At 35.1% G+C, this 15,756-nt stretch overlaps 1 protein-coding gene and 1 non-coding gene across 13 annotated transcripts in view; both read left to right on the forward strand.

Annotated features, from left to right (window-relative positions):
• Cep290 (centrosomal protein 290) overlaps positions 1-15,756 on the forward strand; it is an 87,712-nt gene that overhangs the window by 31,725 nt on the left and 40,231 nt on the right. For 11 of the 12 annotated variants that reach the window (XR_015624044.1, XR_015624046.1, XR_015624045.1 and 8 more), the window contains 8 exon segments: positions 140-289; positions 1,692-1,807; positions 3,764-3,866; positions 3,955-4,185; positions 7,421-7,594; positions 11,863-11,974; positions 13,414-13,619; positions 14,549-14,700. Coding sequence is in view for 9 of the 12 variants with exons in the window: in NM_001401003.1 (NP_001387932.1) it covers positions 140-289; positions 1,692-1,807; positions 3,764-3,866; positions 3,955-4,185; positions 7,421-7,594; positions 11,863-11,974; positions 13,414-13,619; positions 14,549-14,700 (1,244 nt within the window). In the remaining 3 variants the exon portion in view is untranslated. 12 annotated transcript variants of the gene reach the window in all.
• Trnap-ggg7 (transfer RNA proline (anticodon GGG) 7) lies at positions 5,758-5,838 on the forward strand. The gene has a single exon. It is a non-coding gene; the product is annotated as a tRNA-Pro (tRNA).

Here is a 15,756-nt window from a genome sequence, read left to right on the forward strand (position 1 = left end):
CTATAAAAGAGACATAATAGCTCTAAATCTTATTTTAGGCATTTCTAAGAAAAATTAAAGCTTTAATTAACTCATGTCAATATAACTCTCTGCTTTGTACATTTCCTAAATGTGATAATCATTCCTGGGTTGTTTCTAGATTGATCACCTTGAGAAAGAAACAGACCTTCTGCGTCAATCTTCAGGCTCCAATGTAGTTTACAAAGGCATAGACTTACCTGACGGGATAGCACCATCTAGTGCCTACATCATCAACTCTCAGAATGAGTATTTAATACATCTTTTGCAGGTACCTAAAATTTATGTCTTAATGACAGTTTTGGTAGTACGTTTCTGAATTTAGTCTGTGAATTCCTTTGAATTCTCAGAGTAAACAGATAGATTGTTAGTAGATAGTGAGTCAGCTAGACTAATACAGAGGAGTTTATTCCATCTACCCACAAGTAAAATATGTTCATGATATTTGTTCATTTGTGAGTTACACATATGAACTATAGAAGACATGAGGCGTTATAAGTAGCCAATATAAAGTAGATGAGAATGTGTGTTTATTGATGCTTAGAGAAGTGAGAGAATGAAATGCTAAGGGTTGTTGCTGTTCGGCGCTGTTATTAGAATTGTCTCTTTTCTGTTAATCATGAGAAAACGTTGCAAGTACACTTGGCTTCCACTTCCCTTCCCTGTGTAAACTGTTAGATGGTCACAGGAAATTGAAAGGGTACTCTATTATACGACTTGCCCTGTGCTTGCTTTACTGCTTGCCTCTATATAATGGATTAAAAACACTGTGATGAGGTGTTTTTCAAATTTTCATATAAAGTTTAATATCTGCAACATCATATGCCCTCTAATTGTACTTAGAAAAATCTGCTCAAAACCAACAAAATGAATTTGTAATTGTAAGCATCCCACTGCTAGATTATCCATTGGTGTGATACTCGAGTCATACTTACTGACTGTTTCGTGGTTTTATTATTTGGGCATGACATTAATCTTGTCTGTATTTGAATTTGTATGCCCTCAAGGCAGATTTCTTTAAAGCATCTTAGGTCACAACACTTAAGTACATGGAAATATTAATAATTGATTTTCATAGGGATACTATCAACAAATTACAGCAACCTGGTATTGTCATGCTTGATCTAAGATTTGTGGTTTTTATTTTTATTTAAAAACAAAAACAAAAACAGGGATCCGCACGATGTCTCAGTGTGTAAAGCACCTGGTGCCAGCCCAATGACCTATGTCTGTGTTCAGTCACTGGGACCACATGGTGGAAGGAGAGGGTACAAGTGTTCATCTGACCTCTAAATATACAGAGTACATATTTAAATATCACAGTTTTACCATATTTAAAAAGAAATAGGCTAATTTTAATAGAGGCACAGAGTGTATGTTGGCAAAAGAATATGTGACTAATAGGAGTTGAGTATTTAACTTGTCAGTCTGATAAACAGTTGTGCCTAAGGAGAATTCTGTATCTGGTATTTCATGTGCTTACTGCAGCTACCATGTTTAAAAGAATGATTTGCTTGTTTTATTGAACTTTTTATGTGTCATTCTTTTTACCTTATATTAAAATGTTGAAAATAGGAAGTTTGACTAATCATTTTAGAATATGAGTGTGTACTTTTTGGATTCCAAATATAGTATAATGTTATTTACACTCCTTTTTATAAACCAAATTGTAGGAACTAGACAATAAAGAAAAGAAATTAAAGCACTTAGAAGATTCTCTTGAAGATTATAACAGAAAATTTGCAGTGATTCGACATCAACAAAGTTTATTATATAAAGAATATCTAAGGTATTTATATTTTCAGAACTTTATTATAAATATAGTTATAGTATTGCACTGACAGTCACAAAAGAAAGTATTGATCCTTCTTCACATAACAACTGTCAAAAACATGCTTAAACATGTTTCTAACTAGTTTAGTGATCTTAACTCTCGTTATCTGGGATTAATAAGAGTTTAATCAGATTTCAACATTAAATGTGAGGCATTGAGCAAGTTGCTCTGCCTTTCTGTCTGTGTCTTAGTTTCTCCTTGTGAAATTCTATGATAGTAATTCCAGTCCTAAAGGGTTATAATGAAATCAAGTGAATGCAGATGAAACTGTCCAGGCATAACTCAACCAGATCTTAGTTAGCTATCATTGTTCACTGTCATCACTGTGGAGAACTGTTCGCAGGAAGCTAATGTACGTCCTCTTGACTCTCTCATCCCACGTTAGTGTTAGTAGGAATTATACTTCATAATCAATGGTGATTTTAAACATTTATAGCAGCAGCTGATTCTCAGGAAACCCAGAGGTAGAGGATGGGTCAATTTGTATGGATATTTTGTTTCTATTGTGGTTATAAAATAATTCCAGACGTTCATAGAATGGGGATTCATGTTCATTGAAGAAGAGTAACGTGTTTTTCCATTTTGACCCTATCTAATCAAAATTAAATCACATGTTCAAATCAAAATCATTTAGTGGCAAAAGTAATGAAATGGGAAAAGTAATGATGTCACTAAAATTGGTCCATGGCATGAATAACTGCAACAATGACTTATATAATTTTCAGTGATCAATTTGGATTTTTTTAATTGATAACTAAGACTAAGCATGTACAATATTTTGATTTGTGTAAAAGTAAATAAATCAACTTGTTTAGTATCTTTATTATTCTCTATTGCTTTATGGTGAGAGCACAATCTACTAATAAATTTTCAAGTGTGCATGTAAGGAATATACGAAGTCACAATATGGTACAATAGATTTCTTGAACCTTTTTCTCCTTTTTGGATCCTTTACATACCTTCTTTTAAATTTAAAGGTTTCGTTCAGTTGTTTAAAAATTCTTCTCATATAATATATTTTGATCTTTGATCTCCTCCAACATACACTCTTCCCTACCAAACTGAATTTATATCTTTCGTTCTTTTACTCTCTTTTTCTCTCTTTAAAAACAATAACAACAAAAATGAAGTGAATACAGTGTTCTATGCCTAACCAAGAAGCAATTTGCATTTGACACCGACTAGTAAGGAGAAAGTCAGTTTTCTTCAAATCTAATGATTTCTAATGTTTGCATTTTAAATGTTTTGAACATATTCATTGCTCATATTTAAGAGTTAGGCCAGAATTTTGAAAGTTGATTTTTTTCAGAATCTGTTTGGAATATTATATTTATATTCTCTATCAATATTTCTTCACAGTAATTGACTTATAAACTCCATGTTCTAATTAAAGTCACATGCTCATTCAGACATGTGTGCATGCTCACGTACACACACACATACTCCATGTACACATTGTTTTAATCCATTGGGTGTGCTGTAAAGCTCGTACCGACGTCATTTCTATATGAATCTTTTAATGTTTGAATGAGGTTTCAAAGAACCCTTTTTCAAATGATGTCCTAAAGCTTAGAATGTCCTGTTTTCTCTATTTCCTTTTTTTTTTTTTTTGACCCAGATATTGTAGACTAGCCTTATATATTTCGTGTTTGGATGAGGATTGAGGTATTAAATATTTTAAAGCCATAGGTCAGGGCAATGGAAATAATTTGATAAAATTGTGATGTTTCCTTTAATTTATTAAAATAAATTGAGTGAAAATTTAGCATTTTGTTTGTCAAATGGTAAGTAGGAAGTCTTCTGTTCTGAGAAGCTTTAAAGCTCTCCTAGTCTAAACATATCCCTTGTGTGGTTAAACATTTTATTCGGTTACCTTTATTCTCTTTATCATTGTTACTGCATTTATTACAGTGAAAAGGATGTTTGGAAAGCAGATTCTGAGATGATAAAAGAGGAGAAGAGAAAGCTGGAGGATCAGGCTCAGCAGGACGCTGTGAAAGTAAAAGAGTATAATGTAAGCACAACTCTGAGCACCGCTCTGTCAGCCAGGGAAGGCGAGGGTAACTAGAGTCACTCAGTAATGTCGCTGTGCTTTTGTCTAGAATTTGCTCAATGCCCTTCAGATGGACTCGAATGAAATGAAGAAAATGCTTTCAGAAAACAGTAGGAAAATCACGGTTCTGCAAGTGAATGAGAAGTCCCTCATCCGGCAGTATACAACCTTAGTGGAGATAGAGCGGCAACTTAGAAAAGAAAACGGGAAACACAAGAATGACGTCATATCCATGGAAGCCGAAGTTACTGAAAAAATTGGAAATTTGCAGAGATTTAAGGTATTTTCTCCTTATTTTTTTGCTCAGTAACTTTTGGGTCTGAAGATAGTAAGGATCGTGTGCATATGTCACCAGGGTTAGTGGTTAATGTTTATTGACATTTGCTCTAATTACTTCAGCCATTTTTTGTAGGACTTTTTAAATTGTTGACATTTCTCTCCTAAATATTTCTAGTGTACATCTCTACAATGGAAAGCTTTTGTTTACACAACTGTAATAATGTCATTTTACTGCAAACACTGACAGTATTTCCCTGTTTTCTAATGTATAGACTATATTCAGTTTTCTTTGGTTTCTTGGATTTGATGATAAATAATGCATTTATTGGATTTAATGGTTACAGGTCCTAAACCCAAATACAGCAACCTATTTTGCTTCATTATACTTTTCTCTCTGAAGAGAATTTAATTGATTGGTCTATTTTATTTTGATTTTATCAAGTTCAACCTGAGGCCTAGGTTTGATTCAGTTTTAGCAAGAATAGATCTTAAACAGTAATCTCTGTTACTTCAAACGATATCATGGTTTGGATGGTGTTTTGTGGGGAATTATATAATTTTTGATGGATAACTTCATTTTTAAGTGGTAAGATTTTAGCATGATTTAAATAAAAGATTCTTTTCTATTTTTCTCAATTATTGTAGCATTTTCCCATTATGTTAGTGCTTTTCCGTTCTTTTGGAAGTAGAAAACTTTTTGTCATTAGTCAGGGCATCTTGTATTCTGGAAGTGTATCTCCCACTGAGAAGGCAGGATGAATGTGGTCTCTCCTCACCACCAGTTACAGAAGGCAGTTGTGTGCACATGTGTACATGTGTAGGCAGGTGTATACATGTGTGTACAGGTGTAGGCAAGTGTTAGCGAGTGTGTGTGCTCTGCTTCTGGAATAATTTCTTTGTTTCCTCATAAAGTTCTATGGTTATCATGAGAGGTTCACAGACTTTTAAACAATAGGCACATCTTACTCAATCACTCACTTGTTAATCCTCATTAGGAGCCTTTTGATGATGTCTGTTTGTTATTGTAGCAAGGATCCATTGCTCTCTCTTTTTTTTTTTTTTTTTTAACTTAGCTTGATTTATTTTCTGGGACAATGAGATTTTCTAGACCTAACATGCACGCTACTTCTGCTCAGTTATAAAATAATTTAATTTCTTCAAGTACCTTATTTCTTTGTAGAGATGAAAATATTTACATACCAAGAACTTACTATACAGTGTCATTGCTTTTGGGATGTCATTGCTGCTAATCTCTTTCCTTGGACAACATATATTTTTAGAATATGAGTTCATATTTAACTTTGTATTCTTACGTTTATCATTTTATAGACAGCTGAAAGAGTAATTTTTGTAGCTATCGTATATTAATTAAAAATAATAACAGCTGTAACACTTTTTAATATATCCTAAAATTGCTTTAAAGTTCTTATGTTCCTTGGAATCTATTTCACTGACCATGAGTTGGCAAAAATAACATATTCTAGTAAGTTGAAATGATACTTGTTTTCTTCTTGGTTTAATTAAATATTAGGATTTTTTTGAACTGAAATGGAATCTATAAAACATTTATATTTTCGGGGTTGGGGATTTAGCTCAGTGGTAGAGCGCTTGCCTGGGAAGCGCAAGGCCCTGGGTTCGGTCCCCAGCTCCGAAAAAAAGAACCAAAAAAAAAAAAAAATTTATATTTTCAAAAGATTTAGTGTGACGTGTCTAGCTGCTGCCCCTGCCCTGCTATCAGGTAACAGAATATCCCGTTGGTAGCTCTTCTGAGACACAAGCAGAAGTTGGGAATGATTACCCATTCACATGCATCTGGACCTTCGCCTGAGACCTGCTTCTCTCAGATGGAGGAAGTTTTCACACTTACAAATGTTTTTATTTTTATTTTGTGCCTTTTATAAAACACTGGACTCTTCTGGAGTTTTTCCAGTACAGAGAGTGTGAAATATATAAGCAGGGTTTTCCCCAGCTGCTTCCTCTCCTCACTCACAGTTTTGGGGTTCTTGATTTTTATAATAGAAAATAAGAAAAGGAGATGTTTTAATGGAAACAAAACATAATTCCATGTCTTTTCTCCAGCCTGCCTCACACAATGAAACCACATCCCTATAAGGTAGATTAGTATACAGTGTATAGTTATTTTCATGGGAAGAAGCTGTTCAATTACATATGAAGTTCACTATACTCAGGAGTGAATTAGAACTGCAAATGTCTCATCTCTTCTTCATCATTTCGGTTATTTATTGCTCCCATGATTTCATTGTGCTTTTCTGTCTAACCTCTGCTTATCATGAAGCATCTCACTGGAAAGAACTGGAAAGAGTCCCAGTACCTTGTTTTGTGTTAATAAAACCACTTCATGCCATTCATTAATGACTTTTCGGGGCTGTCAGAGAATATTGTGTTACTCCTCTTCCAAAGACTCTACTAAATACTTAGGATAATTAAACTGAAAAACAGGAAGAATTTGTTTTGGTTCAGCTACTTGAAGGTTTGGGAGTATGACCTCATTACCTTTGGATTGTGGTGACACAAGTACATCATGGTAAGAGGACAGGTAATAGAGGCCTTCTCACTTTATAGGCAATCGTAATAAAAAGAAAAAGAGCACAGAGAGACAAAGGTGCCATAATTACCTCTTTGAAAGCACATCCCAAGTGATCTGAGACTTTACACCAGACCCCACATCTTAGTTAGTGCAACTTCCTGATAGCACCGTGCTGGAGAATAAGATTGTAGCATGTGTCTTTGGGGGAATATTCTATATTAAACTATAGCAAACAGGAAATAAGTAACTTAAATCTTTATTGTTACTATTTAGATATTTTAATCACTCAACAACAGGAACCAAGACCGAGTTTGTGTCACTTGAAGAAAGCAGACATAGGTACTGTTAGTTCATGCTAATTTGTAAACTGCCAAATGCTTAGTGGCTTTTAATCTTCTAAGACTTAGAAAAGGTATCTAAAGATGGTTTCTGTTTATTATACTCTCTCAAATTAATTGTACTTCCTCTTACTGTGAAAGCTTGTGAAAAGGATTCATTTAAATTCTTAATTAAAACTTTCCAAATATTGTTTCCTATATGAAGGGATAGCATAGGAAATAAATTATATATTTTCAAATGGCTTTCAACTATTTTGCTTTCAACTGAATTATGTTTTTTAAAAAGTGACTAATGCTTTTCCAGAAAAAAAAAATGAGCAAACTTAACTTAGTGTATTCTCTTTTTTCAGGAAATGGCCACCTTCAGGATTGCAGCTCTTCAGAAAGTTGTAGATAACAGTGTTTCTTTGTCTGAACTAGAACTAGCCAATAAACAGTACAGTGAGCTGACTGCGAAGTACAGGGACGTCTTGCAGAAAGATAACATGCTTGTTCAGAGAGCAAGTAACTTAGAGCACCTAGCGGTGAGTAGCGATGACCCTTAAACCTTGTTATTCAAGGCATTTTATTTTCAGGGAATCCTGCGGTCTGTAGGAATTTTGCTCATTTCAAATGATTAAAATTGGTTTCAATTTATCAATTATAGCAGAGATATGATAATAGTTATAATCTATTGTGGTTTGTCCTAGATATCAGTGCATACACCAACATGTGACATACTATCTACTTATAATTGCAAATGATTTGACGGTGACTTCAACTAGGTCATCCTCTTATGGCTCTGGTATGATTTACCTGAGTCAATTTTCTTTTACAGCACAGATAGGATATTGTAATTAAGGAGCAAAATGCTATTAAGTACCCATTTCTTTCTTTTCTGATCTTCTTTCAGAGGCCCTAGATTCTATTTCTTATGATGGACTTATCTGACTGTGGATGCATTATTAGTGGCATTTCCTAGACATTGGATGACTGTTCCAGTTCTCCATCCTTTTATGTTATAGAAATACTGAAAATCAGGGAGGGGATGAAGGACATGGCTCAGTATATAAAAACACTTATCTGACAAGTAATTTGGGCCTTGGAATGCATATGTCTTAGTTTCTTTTTTGTTTCTACAATAAACCACTTCAATAAAACAACTTTAAAAAGGAAGGGTTTCTTCTGACTCACAGCTCATGGTACAGTGTCTGTCATGGTAGGAGTTCAACAGAACAAGATCTCAAAGTGCTGGCCACAGAGCAATTAATGGGTCCTAGTGCTCAGCTTGCTTTCTCTGTTTTATATAGTCACTTCCACTAGTAAGGCAGTGAATCCTGTCCCCACAGTCAAGATGGGTTTTCCTATGTTAATTAATGCAACCAATTATTACGGACCCACAATACCCTTATTCCCATTAGCAAGAATGGAGTCAGAGAAAATCAAATTGCCATGCCTAGAAGCCTGTGGCCAGATAGTCTGGCAGATGCAACACAGAGGCAGAAACGATAAGAAATGCACTGCTTAGTTCAAAGTGAATGCCAAGAACAGACTTCCAAAAATTCTTCTTAGATCTCTATACATAAGTAATGGCACATGTGTGCACATGCATATGGAAACCTGCAGTTGGTGTCAGATATCTTCCTCGATAGCTCCTCACTTTATTTAGTGAAACTGAATCTGGATTTTGTCAGTTCTAGGAAATGTATGTAGCCAGCTTGCCCTGAAGGTCCTGTCTCTGCCTCCTGGATGCTGAGGCTGGAAGCTGCTGCCTTGCTTGCCCAGCTTTTTACATGGATTCTGGAAGTGTGAATGGTAGTGAAGAGTGCTTGCTGACTTTCTTGAGGGCTTAGTGCAGATTCCAGCATTTACGGTCAACTACATGACTGTAACTCAAGCTCCAGGGGGCATCTGACCCCTCCAGCCTCTGGGCATCTACACACACACATGCACACACACACACACACACACACACACACACACACACACACAAACACTCATAAAGTAAAAGCTTTTTGGAAAGTTCATATACCTTGTAATTTAATAACTGTTTTTAACTTAAATGATATTAATTATTAATTCATCTCATTAATTCATTGTTAAATACCCATGTCCCCCAATTACAAGGTGACAAAACTGCCTGCAAAATTTAGTGAATAAAATAATTATTTTATTCTTGCTGTGGCTTCTGGGCGTCAGAACTCAGTCAGCATGCTGCAGATAGCTTATCTGTGTTCTGCAGTGTCTGATATCTAGGTTAGGAAGACTTGAAGCACTAAGAATGGCAGTTAGATGGAGGGAAACTGTGATCAGAATGTACTCTATGAAAAGTAACCTTCAATAAAATATTCCATTAAAAATGGCTGAGCAGGGGTGGCAGGGGTGCTGGGCTCAGTCTGAAAATGCCCACTCACGCATCTGGCCCTCAGCCAGGGCTGACTCTTGAAATTGGGGAAAATTAAACATAGAAAAAGAGAGCAATGGCTAAGACATAGGTCCGAGGACTAAAGCACTAGAGTATGGGGAGGAGATAGGGTCTGGAAGAAGACCATGTGAGGTGAAGGTAAAAAGGGAAATTGAGTAGTATGGCATTTATTTTTATTAAAAAAAACATAATGTCTTTTCATCATATTTTTGCCTCCCCAACCCCAGCGAGATCTTGAGATCTTACTCACTTTTCTACCCACTCAACCGCATGTTCTTTTGTTTTCTTTAAAAACAAACAAACAAACAAAAAAACAAAAAACAGGAAAAATAACAAGAACAACCCTCCCCCCAAAGGAAGAAGAAAATCAACAGACAAGCAAAACAGCAAAAGAGTGAAAATTAATGAAACAGAAAACACACACACACACAAACACACAAACACACACACACACACACAAACACACAAAAACAAAATGAAAAAAAATCTCAGTATGATATTTAAAACACCCCTCAGGCCTCTATTTTTATTTTATATTTATTGTATATAAAACTTGGTGTCGTAGAGATGGCTCAGCAATTAAGAGCACTGATTGTTCTTCCAAAGGTCCTGAGTTCAATTCCCAGCACCACAGGGTGGCTCACAACCATCAGTAATGGGATCTGATGATCTCTTCTGATGTGTCTGAAGAGATCATCAGATCCTATCAGAGAACAGTGTACTCATATACATAAAATAAATTTAAAAAATCATTAAAAAAGGTCATATTTTTATTGTGTATATTTCATCATAACATCTCCTTTTGTTTCTCAAATCCTTAATTTTATTAATCTTTAACACTTAACTGTAGAGTATAATTGATTAGCTCATTTTCAAGTTACTGTACTAATGTGTAAGTTTTTAAGATTGCCACTGAAATGATTTCAGATTGGGTAGCATTTGCATCTGAGACTTTCAGATTAGGGATGTCCAAGTGGTAAGTCTACATAAATAATGCAGAAGCGCCTGTCCCAGTTTCTTTTTGTTGCTGTGATAAAATATCCTGTCAAAAAAAGCATCAGAGAGCTTATTTAAGGGATGTAATGAATGTGACCACCTATCGTTAAGAGAATTCAAGGCAGGAACTTGGAATAGCTAGTTGATACATCAGATGCACAGTCAAGAACACAAACAGGGGCATGTACTCTTGCTGGCTAGTTTTCAGTTTGATTTCTTCACTCTTATCCAGATCAGAAATTGCCTCTTAGGTAGTGGTTGCACCCACAATGGATGGTGACCTCCATATTAATAAAGCTAGTTAAAACAGACCCCCATACATGTGCCCGTAGGCCAGCCTATTGGTAATAATACCTCATTGAGGCCCACATTCCCTAAGTTCCAAAATCTGAACTCCTAGGCGCTTACTTTTGCTTATTGTTGCAGAGGTCTTCTGATATCCAATCTTTTCCTAATGGAGCCTTGTCTTCCTTATCTGTTTCTTCAAACTCTTGTCTTGCTTTAGAGCAGGGGTTCTCAACCTTTTATGTGGTGATGCCCAACCATAAAAGTATTTCCATTGCTACTTTATAGCTGTAATTTGGCTACTGTTATGAATTATTATGTAAATGTCTGTTTTCTGGTGGTGTTATGTGACCCCTGTGAAAGATTCCTTCAGTCCCCATAGGAATTTCAATCCATAAGTTGAGGAACACTGCTTTAGAGCAGCTGTGTTTGCCGAACATTGGCTCTTCATGGTTCACTGATTGTCAAGACTGGTTTCTTCATACTTTTGGTTTTACTATAAATTCTGCTCTTACATAGATGTGCCCACCTTACCCCCTCTTGTTCTATACTGTATATATATTGCTCCCTAGGTCTAGAAGTTTTTGATATAGTTTTTAGTTTACCTATTTATTTGTGTTTGTCATGCCTTCTCTCAACTTTTAACACACACACACACACACACACACACACACACACACACACACACAGAGTATAAATGGAGAAGCCTGTGACATGTGAGGTTTTGGCTTATTTCTTTTTATTGCCACAGATGATACACTAGGGATATGCACTTAAGTGCTTGGAAGAATGAGGTAAGGAAGTCCTAGTTTGTGAAAGTTGTAAAAGCCTTCGCTTGTCCTTACTGGTTAAGATTAGTAGGTATCTTCATGGTAAGAATGAATGCTTGGAAATCTCTCTCTCTCTCTCTCTCTCTCTCTCTCTCTCTCTCTGAGTGTGTGTTTAGATGTGTGAGAAATTATCTTTTTATATTAAGGTTTGTTTAGATTTTTAAAGTGAAGTGTATATTGTGAGCGTCAAGGATACTGCACCAAGCAAAGCAGTGTCGCCTCTGTGACTCTCACCTCATTGCCATGTAGCCTTCTGTAATGTCTGTCTTCTGTTCAGTGTGAAAATGCATCGCTGAAAGAACAGATGGAGGGGCTCAGTAAAGAGCTGGAGATCACAAAGGAAAAGCTCCATACCATCGAACAAGCCTGGGAACAAGAAACGAAGTTAGGTAAGTCTTATTACTCCGGGAATACCGGGTGAGAGATAAATAACAGTCGTTTTTTTCTTTTTTCTTTTCTTTTTTCTTTTTTTTTCTTTTTTCTTGTTTACTGAAAAATTCTTTTCTGTAGCAGAATATATGGATATAGTTTGATTTAAAAAGATGAACTGTATCCCATACCTTAGTTTAGTACACAGAGGAAGAATACTATTCTGGGTGTTTGCTTTATAGTTCTCACATGAGATTTTTTTTTTCCTGTTAAAATCATATGTTATTAATTTATGATTCAACACTAGCTATTTCTGTCTTTATTTTTCATTAATATATTTATTCACTTTGCTTCCTGATTTCAGCCCCCTCCCTGTTCGTCCAGTCCACCCTCACAAATCCCTCCCTCATTGCCTCCTCCCCTTGAGTATCACTTGGGTACTACCCTGCCCTGGGACATCAAGTCACAGCAGGACTAAGGGCATCCTCTCCCACTGAGGCCAGACCAGGCAGTCCAGCTCAAGGAAGGGGATCCAGTGGCAGGCAGCTGAGTCAGAGACAGACCTGGTTCCAATTGTTAGAGCACCCACATGAAGATTATTTTGAATTATTATAATGGTATTCTTGAAATACATGTTTTTTTCTGAATACAAAGTTTATGTGTTGTGTATTATTTGATACCTTTTAAAATATCAAAGAAAATTTGGGGATTTATATTGCTTATATTTGTAGCAGTATATCATCATAATTCTTTTATGGATGTTTTTATTTTTATGTATTTTAAATAATAAATATTACTTGTTATATACTATACCAATTTAGTAGAAATTCCAATTATTTCCATATTTTAATCATTTTTCTCATAGAAATTTATGCAATATTATATTGTTTGAGTGATTATGATTAAAGCATTAGTTTTTAATTTTGCCATTATTTAAAGTGCTGCAGAGATCTTCATCTTTATCTGACTTGCCATATTATTGAATATAAAATTGTAATATGATAGTATTTGATACTGCATGCTTATAATGCCCAAAATAATGCTTATTATTTGAGATTATCTTGTAGAGTTTCTTAATCATATCACTTAATATTTTACTGTTGACTTTAAAAATATTGCACCTATATGTCTAAAGTCACACTGCTGTCCTGTATTGTCCCAGTGCAGTTAACATTACTTCCACAGCAAGTGTTCTTTACTGCTTGTCAACATGCTCCAACCTGTGACAGCTCTACATTGACCTACACATGGCCATTTCAGTAAATTGCATTTTTTATTGTCATTTGATAAATGGAGATCTTTATTCTAGAAAGAATACATGAATAAGGATCAGAAAGATAGGAATAAATAAATGGAATACAGATATGTCTTAATTCAAAAGTTCATACAACTGTGCTTTTTTTTTTTTTTTTTACACCTCTCCTTAATTGTCTTTTGTGTGTTGTATTATTCCACGTAGGAAATGAATCAAACATGGATAAGGCAAAGAAATCAATGACAAATAGTGACATTGTTTCTATTTCAAAAAAAATCACTGTGTTGGAGATGAAAGAATTAAATGAAAGGCAGAGGGCTGAACACTGTCAGAAAATGTATGAGCACCTAAGAACTTCATTGAAGCACATGGAAGAACGAAACTTTGAATTGGAAACCAAGTTCACTGAGGTTTGATACGATTTTTTTGATGTAAATAGGCAGTAAGAATTCAATAGTAGACACTGGATTATTGCTAGGAACTTTGTGTCTCTAAGCTAGCATATGCATACAGCATTTGCACTTTATATAATGGATATATAGACTATTCTTTCGAAATCTCAGTACTTTACACTGAAGCACTTGTTTCTGTAAACACATTCTTTCTTGCCAATGTCATGGTATTGTTTTTAGTGAACAGAAGGATGTCATTTCTTTAAAAGCAAGTTGTCTTCCAATACTATCTCTTGTTTAAAAAGTATTCATTCTCTTTTTCACTCCAGCATCTGTTTGGGAACTGAAATTATATAGTAAGAGGCAAAATAGTTAAAAATCTGTGTTTTCAAAAACTTTAACAGCAGGTTATTATAGATACTTAGTGTGCTCTGAATTAAGTAGTCTGCAGATACTCAACAGCCTATGATTGAGTGACACCTTGCAGATGCTTAGGTTAAGATAGATTTCAAAGCGTAAGTATCATTTTTTTCTTTTAAGACATTTAATGTTAGTAAAAATTTATATATTTTATAAAATTTAAAATTTTGTTGGCTCACTTGGGTTTATTCTTAAGTACTTTGCTTATATTTCAAAAATTCTTATGTATTGATTGCCAACATAAATAATTTATGATAGAATTAGACTATTAACTACATTTTTTAATTTGTTCTTGATTCTTTCTTTAGTTTGTTCTTATCACTTTATACCTGTTTCTGGGCTAAGGGAAAGTAAAGAAGACTGTAGTACTCAAGAGAGCAGAAGTTATGTCTCCAGACTGGAGCTGTATGTAGTTCATTGACTTAAGTTAGTGCGTGCCCTGGGTTCTATTCCCAGCATAAGGTAAATAGAATGAATACAATCACATAGTCCTGGGGACTGTTTTATTGTTGTGGCTTTTCCCATAGCTTACCAAAATCAACCTGGATGCACAGAAGGTGGAGCAGATGCTGAGAGATGAATTAGCTGATAGTGTGAACAAGGCAGTGAGCGACGCCGATAGACAGCGGATTCTAGAACTGGAGAAGCGTGAAGTGGAGCTCAAAGTGGAAGTGTCTAAGTAAGTGCTATTTCCTTTGTCTTTAAGTTCAATTACAAATATATGGAGCAGTACCTATACTCATATTTTTAAAAAAGAGGATTAATATTTTTATTTGGTTGTTTTTTAACCAGATGATATAACATTGAAGAGGAAATTACATCTCACAGTTTGCTTTTTTTTTTCAGAATGTAAGGATGCAACTGTAGAAGGCCTAAAGTTAAAACAGAAACCACGTAGGGCCTATGTCTTACTCATTGCCTGTTTGGGGGGAAGTAGAGATGTAAGAGTCACTTAGTATTTCATTTATTCACTTTTAAAAGAAAGGAATTTTACCTTTTTATAAGGTTGGTGTAAACATATAATTAATTTATATTTAGATTTACTTTAATTTTCTTCAGAGCTAGCTATGTGGTAGGCATCGTGTAAGACATCAGACATATTAATTCATGAATTCTTGCTTTCTAACACTTGGAAAATTGCCTTTCATTTGACAGTAGAAACTGCCCAGCTACTTTAGAACACTAACTATATGCGCCAGGTAGACACTATCACTCTTTATCTGGTCAGGTGCTGTTCTAGTGGGATCATAAGGAGCTTTGAGTTAATGTGCCAAGCACAAATAACTAGTAGGGGTGTGTGTGTGTGTGTGTGTGTGTGTGTGTGTATTCATAAAATTATGGCCACCCCTTTACAGTAGTTTTGGGACCCCTGTAGGTTTCCACAAGGAAGGCAGGATGCTTTTGGGTTTCCAAGGGGCACCTCTGGACCAAAGAGCAAGGCTAGAGCTGGGCAATGGACCTACCATTTTCTAAATAAAATAAAAAGTATCTTAGAGAAAATGTGTGGGAAGAAGTGGTCTCTGACAACCTGCATTTATAAAATGCCATCTGTTAAGTGAAATTGGGATAATAACTTAGGTCATTATCTTTCAAAATGTATATATTATACTATACCATAGGTTAAAGACTTTCTGGAGTAGATGTTTTTGATCACATATAGAATTAGATTACATGAAGTAGTTCAGGAGACCTTTGAACTCTTTAAGTTTGATACAGTGAAGAGATGGAAAACTGA

Source organism: Rattus norvegicus, chromosome 7 (assembly GCF_021556685.1).
Source record: "Rattus norvegicus strain SHRSP/BbbUtx chromosome 7, alternate assembly SHRSP_T2T, whole genome shotgun sequence".
NCBI classification, from domain to species: domain Eukaryota; kingdom Metazoa; phylum Chordata; class Mammalia; order Rodentia; family Muridae; genus Rattus; species Rattus norvegicus.